This window comes from Dromiciops gliroides, chromosome 3 (assembly GCF_019393635.1).
Source record: "Dromiciops gliroides isolate mDroGli1 chromosome 3, mDroGli1.pri, whole genome shotgun sequence".
NCBI lineage: Eukaryota > Metazoa > Chordata > Mammalia > Microbiotheria > Microbiotheriidae > Dromiciops > Dromiciops gliroides.
In genome coordinates this window covers 320,471,158-320,485,306 of record NC_057863.1, presented here as the reverse complement: position 1 = coordinate 320,485,306, position 14,149 = coordinate 320,471,158, and the positions used below count along the sequence as shown (strand labels likewise).

General features: G+C 38.5%; 1 protein-coding gene across 1 annotated transcript in view; it reads right to left on the bottom strand.

Moving 5' to 3' along the window:
- PHLDB2 (pleckstrin homology like domain family B member 2) overlaps positions 1 to 14,149 on the bottom strand; it is a 118,318-nt gene that overhangs the window by 82,769 nt on the left and 21,400 nt on the right. Inside the window, 1 exon segment of the mRNA XM_043997054.1 lies at positions 6,965 to 7,345. Coding sequence (XP_043852989.1) covers positions 6,965 to 7,345 — 381 coding nt within the window.

Sequence of the window (14,149 nt, the reverse complement as noted above, 5' to 3'; positions counted from 1 at the left end):
CTAGGTGGCTCAGTGGATAAAGCACTGGCCCTGGATTCAGGAGGACCTGAGTTCAAATCTGGCCTCAGACACTTGGCACTTACTAGCTGTGTGACCCTGGGCAAGTCGCTTAACTCCCATTGCCCTGCAAATATCTATATCTATATCTATATATCTCGCAGACAGACTATTAAGACTATAAATTCCATAAAATCAGGGCCTATATCTTATTTAAGCTTGGTATTTCTTTCAGCATTTAAATTTAATGCTTATACATACTTGAGGAATATTGCTGTATAATAAGTGACAAGACTAAGAGGAGAAACATGTATTCCCTGGTACCTAAACCATTGTAAAACAAAAACAACAAGCTAGGTAGTTAATTCTTACCTGAGAATACCCCTCAAAAGCATTCTTTGTAAAAACAGTGTCATTAGTAAAATGGTTAACATTGTCCCATGTACTTCCCACCCATTCTCAAGTTATTGTGTCTTTTTTTTTGGGGGGGGGCGGGGAGGGAATGAGGGTTAAGTGACTTGCCCAGGGTTACACAGCTAGTAAATGTCAAGTGTCTGAGACTGGATTTGAACTCAGGTCCTCTTGAATCCAGGGCCAGTGTTTTATCCACTACACCACCTAGCTGCCCCCTATTGTATGTCTTTTTAATAAGAAATCCCTGCTACATAATTTTAAAAATACAATGTAAGCTCAATATATTTTATTATAAATTTTGATGTGAGATATAGTCTTACATTTCAAAGACCCAAAGACTAAGAATGGTCAGTTTGTCACACTAATTCCCAGAATGCAAAATGAATAAAGTTTGGCATGTAACATACCACATAATCTATATTGAAAGAGAAGTTGAATGCATAATTACTTGATTTTGCCGGACCAAGATGACATAACTTTTCTAACTTCCTTTATTATATTTCATTCAAATCATAGAGCAAAACAAAACATGTGGCTTCTCCTTCAGTCTCCTCATCTATAAAATGGGGATAATAATGGCACCTAATTCCCAGGGTTGTTTCAGGGATCAAATGAGATAATGTTTATGAAACGCTTTTTAAAAAGTATTATGCACATTATAGTTATTATTATTATTACTGAATATATGACTATCAGAATCAAAAAAATAAAAATAAAAAATCCTACTGGCCTGCTATCCAGTTGCCTCTTTTATTGCTATCTGAAATTTGTTCCCTTAACAATGAAAGGCATTCCTAAATCACTGACAAGTAATCCTAGCAGGAAGGCCTCATTTAGTCCAGTATCCTGTTTGGTTAATGCTGACATTACATCTTAGATTTCAACTTCCAATGTAGCATAAAAATAGAATCTTTCATTTGTGGAAGTAAAATATTTCACAGGCTATACATGACTTGTAATATGACTAATTCTTCAGGTAAGAAACTGAAGGAGTCTGTGGTAGGGTGGGAAGTGGGGATGGGGGGATGGGCAGGGGCAAAATAATGAGAATCTGAAAGCAGTATACAGAATTCAAGTAATTGATTATTATTAAAAATAGGCCAAATTTAACAATGGATCAAAAGGGCCAAATGGATCAAAGGATAAGCTCTACAAAATTAGCCATTCTCCCCTAAAAACAGCTCTCAAAGCAAAGTAAATTCTTTAAGAGGGAAACCTATTCATTCGAATATCTCATTTAAAATGCCATATGGCTATTATAAAAGAATAAAAAAAAAAAGAAAAATGACCACAAACGTGGATTATTTATCAATTAACTTATAGTAAATCTAAGATTGTAAATAACATCTAACATTAACCAACATTAACCAGAAAAACATACATGACAACAATATGAATGGAAAGAATTATAAAAAACTGAAACTGAATGTCATGAGATTATAATCATCAAAGTTGGCCCCAAAGAAGAAATATGAGAAGGCATCTCCGCACTGTACCCCCCCCCCCATCCTTCTTTAAAGAAGTGAGAGACTAAGGATATGCAACATTATATGTAACCTTTTCAGTCAGACTTTTTCAATATGATAGTTTTGTCAAACTACTTTCTCCCTTGCTTTTTCATTCTTTGTTATAGAGGAGGGCTCTCTGGAAAAGGGAGGGATACACTGGGAAATGAAAGTAATATAAAAACAAAAGATATCAATAAAAATTTGTTTTAAAAAATAATCTTTTCTATATAGAAAAAAAACTCCAGATTTGAAGTCAATGGACCCAGGTTCACATCCTACTTCTGCTATTTAATTACCTGTGTTACCTTGGACAAGTCACTTGTCTAAGCCTTTTTTCTCACATATAAAATGAGAATATTTATCTAAAGGGACTTGTTCCTTCAAAATATGAATCTGTGATCCTATTATTTATATAGTATTTTAAAATTACAAAGGACGACTGGCAGCTAGGTGGTACAGTGGATAGAGCATTAGTCCTGGAGTCAGGAGAACCTGATTTCAAATCTGGCCTCAGACATTTGTTAGCTGTTTGACCCTGGGCAAGTCATTTAACCTGATTACCTATATCTATATCTATATCTATATCTATATGTGTATATATGTATACATACATATATATGTATATGTATGTGTATGGTTATAAAAGATATATATGTATATATCTTTTGTATATATATGTGTATATATATATATATATATATCTTTTGTAACTCTCTGCATACATTGTACTTTATATATAGTCTCATTTATTTGAAGACTTAAAGGTAGAAAGTAGAAAGGTAATTTTAAATATGACTGAAATTAAGATATGTCCTGGATGAATAGAATGCCACTAACACACTTAAATAGATAATTTAATTGTCACACAGATAATAAATAAACTGTTATCTCTATATTTCACAATAGGCTCTATCTTAGGAGTAACTTGATCCCAACAGAGATGTACTAATTTTAGTTCTTTCCATATAACTCTCCCCCCTTTTTCATAATTTTTTAAAAAGTTCCTTTAGCCACTAAAGGAGTCTTTTCATGGAAGACAGAAAATTTTCACAAGAAGAAGTTGAATCTCAGTTTCTACTTGTCCTTGGCATATAAAGGCAGAGTCAAAAAGGGTCAATTACTAATTCAAATTTCCAAGGACATTTTTATCTTCGAAATTTTGGCTCACTTAAATGCCGCTCAAATTTTGTATGTAGTCAGAGCAGCTTAAAATATTTTTTTCCCTTCCATAGACTCCAAAGTCTACTTTTATTGAGCCATGTATTTTATCAAGCAAGTATTACAGCATTTTAAAAAATGCTTACCAAGGAACAAACTATTCCCAAGGCTAAGACAGCCAGTTGAGTCCAGTTTTTGTTTTTCCCTAGAGGAATCTATTACCCTCAGGTCACTTCTCAACAAAGAGGAGACCATCTTTAGTACTGATCAACTTGTGACCTGCTTCAGTCAGTGATGCCATGTTTTCTACTGAGTCCTCTCCTGTACTTTTAGTTTCCATTTTCTAGAAAGAGACACTTAATAAAAAGAGTAAAAAGAGGCTGCTGTATACTACAAGTGTAACATTCCAACTAAGCAAATTATATCAGTTAAGGGCACCTGCTAGGCCTTATTCAGCTGGTATTACCAGTGTTCTTATCTGAACTCTGTCCAGGAAGGAACCTATCTATAAAGATATTTCCCAGACAGAGTACAGAAATGACCATTTCACCATATGGCACTGAATGTTTGGCTGTCTTTTTCAATGGAGTTTAGTTGTACCGTCTCTAATTCCCTGACATGCTAGTGGGGGTGGAGTGTGGGGTCAAGGGTGAGAATCAGGAGATTCCAGACTCTCCTTCAGCTACAATCACTCAATAGTCTCTCCTTTGAAATTCAAAGCTCCTGGTAGCTCTTATCTGCTGCCCCCTAGGTCATTCACTCTCCTTTCATATGGAGTTAAGTCTCTGACTCTTCCTCTTCCTCTTCCTCTTCCTCTTCACTCTAACTCCAGTCTTAGAAGGAGAGGATTTCAACATATATGTTGATGTTCCTTGAAACACCTTAAAGTCCAAATTCCTCATTCTACTCTATTGGTACGGCCTGTTCCTACATTACAAAGAAGCTACACACAGGCAAGATTGCACCCTTAGGAGGGGGGGAGAAAAAGGAGGGAAGGAGGAAAGGGAGGGAGGGAGAAAAATTTGAAACTAAAAATCTTATAAAAACAAATGTTGAAAACTATCTTTACATGTAACTGGAGAAAAATAAAATACTATTAATATTTTTAAAAAAGAAAAAGAAAAATCAAAAAAAAAGAAAAGAAAAGAAAAAAAGATTACACCCTTAATCATGTACCAGAGCTCCATTTCCAAGATTAAAATCTCTAAAATTCCTTTATCTAGTTATAACCTATCATTCTAACTCTCTTTATACCTTACTTCTCCTAATCTACCCTTCTTTGCATCTCCTACATTTCTCCATTGATGTTGTTTCTTAACTTTCCCCCCTTCACAATCATTACCCCTTGGTTAACCAATTCAACCTTTAAATTATTCTCAACTCTCCAATTTCTTGGGTCAGTGTCCTATATCACCTGCCATGCCTTACTAAATTCCAAACTTGGATTACTCTCACTGTTCATCTCCTCTACTGTTACTCCTGAAAAGAGCTGGAGAAAGTTATGAGACCATGCTGACTGGGGCTCCTCTCACACTAGCCTCTTAACTTTTGTTCCTGCCTCACATTTCTCCTCACTCCAATCCTTATCCCAATGAGTCTCCCAAAAGAATGTTCCTAAAGTTTAGGACCACGTCACTCCCCTACTCAATAAACTTCAGTGACTTCCTATTGCCACTACGATAAAATATAACCTCCTGTCTCCAATCTACTTTTTCAGCCTGTCATATAACCAGGGCTTAGCAAATACTTGCTGATTGATAACTAATGACAATTGTTTCAAAGATTTTTATTAAGATAATCTCATTAGAAGAGCTGTGTAATTGGATTCCAAGGCATAAAACTGGGATATTTTCAATTACAAAAGAACTATGAAAAAAAATATGATGAAATTCATTTGAAGAATTTCAATGGAGCAGAAAGCCTGTAGGCACCACATCCCATGTGACAGGTAATGAAGAGCAGTGGCAACTTCTGTTCCTTATTCATCTTTGTGATATGGTCTCCAGTAGATCTGACTATTGTTTTATTGCAGCTGTGTCATGTGATGTCCTAACATATCCAGCCCTCCTCTTTCTCCTGAGCTCCAGTCCATATCTCCAACTGTATGCTTAACATCTCCCTCAGGATGTTACAGAGGTATCTCAAATTCAGTGTGTCCAAAACAGAACTAATGATCTCTTCCCCTAAACCCATCCCTTTCTCCTAACTTCCATGTATCTGGGAAAGGCAGTACTATTCTTTTCGACTACCTAGGTTAAAACTTAAGAATTAGCTTCAATTTTCATTCTCTCTTGCTTTCCATATCCAATCAATTGCAAGACTTTGTCAATTCTATTTCCACAACAGCTCCTACATCTGTCCTCTTCCCTCTGTTCACTGATCATGCCCTTACTGTCCCTTCCCTAGACTACTGCAATAGTCTCATAACTGTTCTCCCTATCTCCAGGCTCTCGCCTCCATAATCTATCCTTCATATAACTGCTCACTTGATATTCCTAAAGCACATGTCTGACTATGTTATACCTGTGCACAAGAAGCCTTAGTGTTTCCCTATTGCTCCAAGGATATAGTACAAATTTCTCTGTTTGGCACTTAAGACCATCCCCAGTCTGGCTCCAATTTGCCTGTCTTTACAGACTGATTACATATAATAGTTCCCTTTGCGCACATTTATTCTCCATACACAAAATTCCATCTCCTTCCTCTGCCTTTATGCACACCCTCCGTCCATGCACAGAATACTCTCTCTTCTCACCTTCACATCTTGGAACCCCTAGCTTAGCTCAGCTCAGCTCAAGTGCTATTTCCTACAAGAAGCTGTTAATGCTCTCCTCTCACCCACACCAACATTGCTTTGTATTTATTTTGCATAGTTTTGAATTTACTTTTCTGAGTACATGTTATTTTCCTTAGTAGGATATAAGCTCTTTTATAAAGCAGGGACTGTTTTGTTTTTGTCTTTATATCTCCAGTGCCCAACACAGGGCCTAATCCTCATAGGTGCTTATTAAAAATTGAACTGTATCCTAAGTCACTTTCTCAGGTTGGAGGCAAGTAATTTCTATAGAATTGTGACTTTTTGGCAATGCAAAAGGGCATCCAGTTAAGAAATGCTATAAATGAAAAAGTTCAACATAACACTAGAAATCTCCATCAGACTTTCTTTCAACTTCACTTAAGACACCCACAGCATGCTTTGTTGTTGTTGTTGTTGTTGTCCGACCTTCATTCTCAAAGAAGACCATAACATTGGGAGGTGATGTCATAACTTGAACTAAATTGAAGTGAGGGAGGGCTGTGCGAGGTCACCAACCTCACTCTCTCTGCTAGAACCATCTTGGTCCAGTGGCAAGATATAGATTAGAACAATTAAAGATGGCCCTGGATGGGGTTTTTTGTTCGTTTTTTAAATTTATTCTAAATTTTATTATTTATTTATTTTTTTGCAGGGCAATGAGGGTTAAGTGACTTGCCCAGGGTCACTCAGCTAGGAAATAAGTGTCAAGTGTCCGAGGCCGCATTTGAACTCAGGTCCTCCTGAATCCAGGGCTGGTGCTTTATCCACTGAACCACCTAGCTGCCCCAAGGGCCCTGGATGTTTAAGGCAATTGGGGTTAAGTGACTCGCCCAGAGTCACATAGCTAGTAAGTGTCTGAGTTGAGATTTGAACTCAGGTCCTCCCAACTTCAGGTCCAGTGCTCTCCACTGTACCACCTAGCTGCCCAGCATGCTATTGTTAAGCTAGTAGGAATTTCTACTGAAGTTGGTTCCATCCCTGTTTTCACTTAAAAACATCTTGAAAACTAAAATTGTGTGGTCCAAAAGATTCTAAGTTACTGCACATGGCACTAAAGCAGAGTGTGTTTTTATTACTCTGATAGCATTACCTTTGGTACGATACTTAGATAGGCAGACTCACTGGAAGCCTTCAGTAAAAGAGAGGACGGTAATGGGGGAGTCTTGGTGTGGTCACTGAAGGATTCGTCATTTCTGAAACTCCTTGTGGAAGGTAAGCTGGCAGCATTCTGGCTGAGGCTACTGAACCCTGACAACTCGGAATCGGTAATGGAGGCTTTCCTGTGGCACCTGTATCTTGTTTCTGGAGGTAACAGGGCCTCCTCAAACACAGACTCCTCATCGGAAAGCTGCAACTTTTCCAGCTCCTTGTTAATCTTCTGCACATCGGCAACAGCGGTCATAGCGATGGAGTTGCTGTCAGGCTCAGTGTATTCTGCACAGAGGCTAAGGATCGCCTCCAGTCGCTGTCTCTCCTAGTGTACAAAGAGAGTGAAAGGGAAGGTCAGTGAGTCTCTCAGGGACAAAACAATCTTCACATGATTAGACCAAGCCTATATCACAGATGCTAGGTACCTTCATGATTATTCTTCAGTGCCTGCATTTACTGATCAAAGAGCAAAAGATCTTAACTTAGATAGAAAAATTGATCTGTAGGTAAAATAGTTGGATAGATGATAGCTAAGATAGATCAGTGCTAACTAGCTGATAGATCGATAGAAAAGAGATCATTTAGAGATCAATATAAAAGAAAGATAGATGGGGCAGCTAGGTGGTGCCTCAGACACTTGACACTTAATAGCTATGTGACCCTGGGGAAATCACTTAACCCTCATTCCCCCACCCCCACCCCCAAAAGAAAGATAGATGGACAGGTAAAGAGATAAGATAGATAAATGCTAAATAAGATAGATGATAGGTCAGATATTTGGTAAATATATAGATTATAGGGATAGATAAAGGAGATAGGTAGATGATAGATAGAGAGATAGATTATAGTCAACCTTTCTCTTCACACCAGTTCTGACATTAATACTCTTGTATTAGTAGCATGGCAAAAGTAATTAAATGGATATTCTCTTGATTGAGCAGTACATCTTAATTATTTTTGGTTTTTCTTCTCTTTCCCTCATTCTCTACTTCTCTCACAACTAGCTCCAGAAACATCTGGTTCTTTCGGGAAGGCAGTTTCATAACACTTAGGCTTAAAGTTATGCTCTGAACTGCTACAGAAAGTCACGTTGTTTGTCACCCATGAAAGAAGGCTCTAGAGAACCTGTCAGTTCTAAAGTTAGGTTCACTTCTTTTCAAATTCTTCTCGTTTTAATAAGTTTCAGACTTTTCCAGGATACTTTGTGCCTTAAAGTAAAGGTTACTTCATTATCATTGCATGGTGAAGCAATAGACACTAAAGCAACTCTGCTGTTCTAACATTGGATGATACATCATGCCATGTCTAAACTTGCCAAAATGGAGAAAACTGAGTATCCCAACAAACAAGAAGCTATTGGAAATGCTGACCGAGTAATCTATTTTAGAGAAATCAAGGAACATACATAATGGTAATTTTGTATTTTGTGTGGGCTCCCTGGGCAAAATTATTATTTAATTTTAAGAAAACAATAGTGCCTATTAGTGACAAATGGTGGATATTATACTTCTTAAGAAACACTTATTATGGGCCTAGAAAGAATTAATTTAGGAAAAAAATTCATCTTGGTGGTTTCACCCTCTGCATTAATTCTAATGTAAATAAGCAAACATGTGGCCAGACTTCACCACTACCACTACTACCATTACTACCACCACCACCAGAAACTCTAGCACTACTACCACCAACACCACCACCATTACACCATCCCCACCAGTACTACACTACTACTACTACTACTACTACTACTACTACTACTACTACTACTACTACTACTACTACTACTACTACTACTACTACTACAACTACTACAACTACTACTACTACTACTACTACTACTACTACTACTACTACTACTACTACTACTACTACTACTCCTCCTCCTCTTTTTGGGTCCCCAGCCTGGATTGGTCTTTTCTGCCTGACAGGAAAACAAACAAAACAAAAAAATCCAACCAAATCCTTTGGAAGTCTGCCTATCAATAATAATGCAGGAAACAAACCACAAATGAGTAAGCATTAGTCTGGTTAGTTTTCACATACCAACTGGCAACTAATTCCATGACTAACACAATATTAATAGTTAAGTTGGTAGCAAATAGCAAAGAAAAATGTAAGTTTTCTACCTTTAACCTTGCCAATCAAATCAGTTAAGGGCACATGCAAATGAATCAAAGAGTGTTTGACTTTCTGCCTCTCTAAAAGACAAAATACAACAATAGATCAAAAGGAATGTTCAGACAAATCAGAATGGCTGCCCACCTCCCTGTCACTCTTCCTCCCTGAATTTCTTCAATACTCCGACTCTCTCTTCATAGTCTGTTCCCATGACAAGGATCCTTAAAACAGATAACCTTGTTCCTAAGCTTCTGTATTCAATACATGCAGCAACACCACTGCTTATGTATCTCTGCAGCTGCTGTCACAACTCCAGCTAATGCCAAGTCCAACCCACCTCAGCTTTATAGGGGAGGAGGAGGCGGGGGAGAAGGGGGGAGGATGACCATAAACTGTTGTGTTAAAGTTGTTCCAACTGTCTAGGAAAAAGAAAAACCTGTATGGAAATATATATATAAGATATTGATAACTCAGGTAGGAATAAAACATTCCTCCTCAAAAACCACCTGTTTTGCAATCTTGAATTTTAACAACATTTCTTTTTTCTAATTCAAGTTAATTGGATCAAAATAGCCTTGGAGTCAAGAAGACCTGGATTCAAATTCTGCTGTTGGCACTTACCATTTATGGATTATATAATGAGTAAGTCATTTAGTTTCTTTGATCCTCAGTTTCCTTCACTATAAAATGAGAATAATAAGACCTGTGGTACCTGTCCTGAAGCATTATTATGGGGCTCAGATAATATGAGAAAAACATTTTGTAACCTATAAAGTACCACATAATTGTCAATTATTGGTGGCCCAGTGGACAGAGCACTGGGTTTAGAATCAGGAAGACTCAACATCATGAATTCAAATCTGGCCTCTGACACTTACTAGCCGTGTGACCCTGGGCAAGTCACTTAACCCCGTTTACCTCAGTTTTCTCATCTGTAAAATGAGCTGGAGAAGGAAATCACAAACCACTCCAGTATCTCTGCCAAGAAAAATCCCTAAATGAGGTTGCAAAGAGTTGGACACAGCTGAAATGAGTCAACAACAAAAAGACATGCAGAACAGTCTTTTCCATCACAATCTGGGGCTCGTGGCATTGTAGAAATCAGGATTGGAGAGTCTGGACCACCTGGAAATTACCAATTTTTAATCTCAAAGAATATATTCATGGCTAGAATTTTGATCAATGCACAAGGAACTTCTGCACAACCCAGGATACATATTTCCTCCTACATGTCCTTCCTAAAATAGTTACTGTTGAAGGCAGTACTATTGCTTAAGTCACTGGGGAATACGCGATCTCAGTGTTAAGAGGAATGCTATTTCAGCCTGTGAAACACAGGATTCAAAGGCCTGAGCACAGGAAGTTCGGTCTGCTGGTATGTGCTGCTCTCTATTCTTATCACTCCATTCACAGCCAGTTTGTCCAAGTCTGAATCAGATGCACAATGCAGGAGGGCTGCCCACAGATTAAAGAAATATATAGTCATACAATGCCAAGTCATGTGAGCCCTGTACGATCTGCTGCAAAACCAAATAAACTGCTGGGCTGAAGTGCGTCAGAACTACCAGAGGTCCGGGTGACAGAAGAACCTTTTAAGGAAAACCCAGAACAGTAAGAAAAAACTAACACAAGCAAAGTCTCTCCTCAACTCTCTTCGGCCTGGCCAATGGCTGTCCTGCCCTGCCCCTCACCCCCACCCGACGATGCACCAAGTCAATTCCTTTCATCCTCCATCACCTAAAATTAATCTTCTTCTTGGCTCTCTCCCATGCTCTCTGGAATGCCCAGACTCCACCTATTCAAATCCTATCTAACCAAGGCCTGGCTGAAGTCCTGTTTCCTGATCACTATTGTTCTCACTGGATCCTCCCTCCCTCTCTTCTGAATTCCTATGGCTATAAATGTGAATTCCTATTCCTATGAAAAAAATGCTTCAAGAGCACAATTCTAATGTATCATAAATTTAGCCTAAAATGAATATCATAGCTATAAAAACATTGTTATTCTTGTTCAGTCTTGTCTGACTCTACATGACCCCATGAACTTTGGGGTCCATGGAGTTTTCTTGGTAAAGGTTTTCTTAGAGTGGTTTGCCATCTCCTTCTTCAGCTCATTTTATAGATGAGGAAACTGACGTAAACAGGGTTAAGTTAATTGTCCAAGGTCACATTGCTAGTAAGTGTCTAAGGCTAGATTTGAACTCAGATCTTTCTCACTCCAAACCTGGTGCTCTATCCACTGCAGCACCTAGCTGCCCCATAACAATATTCACAACTCAATATTTCCTTGTTGTGGAATTTAGGGGAGGGAGGTTTAGCTAGATTTCTATGATCCATTCCTTTTTAAAAAGCTATGTATAGGGGCGGCTAGGTGGCGCAGTGGATAAAGAACAGGCCTTGGATTCAGGAGTACCTGAGTTCAAATCTGGCCTCAGACACTTGACTTACTAGCTGTGTGACCCTGGGCAAGTCACTTAACCCCCATTGCCCAGCAAAAAAAACAAAAACAAAAACAAACAAAAAAATAAAGCTATGTATGTAAAAACAATGTCAGTTCATCTTAACTAGGTTTCCAGCCAGGCTCTGTCACTAACTTTGGTCTTGGTCAAGACTTCCCACTTCTCTGATTCACAACAGGAATAGATTATCTCTAACATCTCTTTCATCTCTAAATTGTTAAGATTTTAAGTTTGCAGAGATAATTCGCCCCCCCCCCTTTTCACTTTAACAGCCTGAGAAGAGAATAAAAAGCACTGAAGGCCTCACTGAGGACTTTGGTGATTTTGTTCATCACTTAAATTAATTAATAATAGATTTGCTTTTTCATCTTCCTCATGTTCTATATTTATTAGATCTAGAACAGGTAAAGACAAGTTGTAAGATTGAGGGGGTTAGGGGCAGCTAGGTGGAGCAGTGGATAAAGCACTAGCCCTGGATTCAGGAGGACCTGAGTTCAAATCTGGCCTCAGACCCTTGACACTTACTAGCTGTGTGACCTTGGGCAAGTCACTTAACCCTCATTGCCCCCCCCCCCAAATTGAGAAAAGAAAAAGGGGCAGCTAGGTGGCGTAGTAGGTAGAGCACCAGCCCTGGAGTCAGGAGGACCTGAATTCAAATCCAACCTCAGACACTTAACACTTACTAGCTGTGTGACCCTGGGCAAGTCACTTAACCCCAATTGCCTCACCAAAAGAAAAAAAAAGATTGAGGGGGTTGAGTCCAACCCCCTGAATTTTATAGATGAGGAAGCTTATTATACCAAATGATCAGAATCTCCAAATAGCATTGTACAAAAAGCTTTCAAATGAAGAAATGTGACAGAAGAAATTAAAATCATGTCAAGATAGAACAAAGAACATACCATCTTTGTCAACATGTCTGTGCCAAGCATTTTTCAGCAACCCTACTGAAGACATGATTATATCCTGATACTTTTATTCAACTACAAAAAAGTAGTTATATCTACCTATATAGCAATAATCTGTAGAATATTAAATATAAAAGAATAGGAGGGGCAGCTAGGTGGCACAGTGGATAAAGCATAGGCTCTGGATTCAGGAGGACCTGGGTTCAAATCTGATCTCAGACACTTGTCACTTACTAGCTGTGTGACCTTGGGCAAGTCACTTAACCTACATTGCCCCACCCCCAAAAAAAAAAGTTATACTGAATCCCAGCTCTGCAGTGTTAAAAAAAAATACTTTATATTGGGGCAGCTAGGTGGCTCAGTGGATAGAGCATTGGCCCTGGAGTCAGGAGTACCTGAGTTCAAATCTGGTCTCAAGACACTTAACACTTACTAGCTGTGTGATGCTGGGCAAGTCACTTAACCCCAATTGCCTCACTAAAAAAAAGAAAAGAATAGGAGGTAGCAACTTTTCCTTGGATATTGTCTAATCTAATTGAATCTCACTAATCAAGATGAAAACAAAATGATAAGAATAATAGCTCTCAATTAAATAAGGCTTTTAAGTTTTGTGAAGGTGCTTTACATATATTATCTCATTTGATTCTCACACCCAACCCTGGGAGGTAGGATCACAGATTTTGGAACAAGAAAGAACCTCAGAGGTCATTGGGTCCGAGCTCCACATTTTATAGATGAGAAAACCAAGGTTTAGAGAAAATGTAACTTGTCTGGGATTACAACCAGCAGTAGGTGTCTGAGGAAGGATTTGAATCCAGGTGTTCCTGATTCTAAATCAGCACTGTATTCAGTACATCACTTTGCCTTGTATTAATGAACAAGGAGGAAGGTCCAGGTTCATCCCATAGAAAGCTTTCTCTCCCTGGTCAAAATTTCCTAAGCATTTTGAATCTTTCCTTTGTTCATAACATTCTACCTGATATCATACAGTGTTCCAAAAGTCTAGTTGCATTTTAAAGCCCTTTTGTACTTGATTATCTTTCCCTCTAGTAAACTCCTTAAAGGAAAAGACTGTTATTTCTCAGCTTTATATTTCTAGCACCTAACGCAGTATTGTCACATAATAATGTGCTTAATAAATGGGGGAGTGGGGAAGCTAGGTGGTGCAGTGGATAAAGCACCAGCCCTGGATTCAGAAGCACCTGAGTTCAAATCTGGCCTCAGACACTTGACACTAGCTGTGTGACCCTGGGCAAGTCACTTAACCCTCATTGCCCCACAAAATGAATGGATGAATGAATGAATGAATGAATGTTTGTGCATTTGGGTCTATTATTATCATGTGAGGGAAGGATAAATGATGAATAGCCTAAAAGTTGTGCAGGTATCCATGAAATATTTAAGGAACCAGAAAAAGATCCTGAGGGTGCTGAGATGAACCTTTAAGGAAGATATATAGAAGGATTGGGACCAGAATCACACCTTTAAATGAATTTAAATCTGAATTCAGCCCATGAACCTCTGACTAGTTTTCAGCTTTGTCACCCTTTTCAGCTACCTTTTATGTGTTTTCTCAGAGCATTAGAATGTAAGATCCTTGAGGGCAGGCAGGGACTGTCTTCTTTTTTGCTCATGCTGCGGA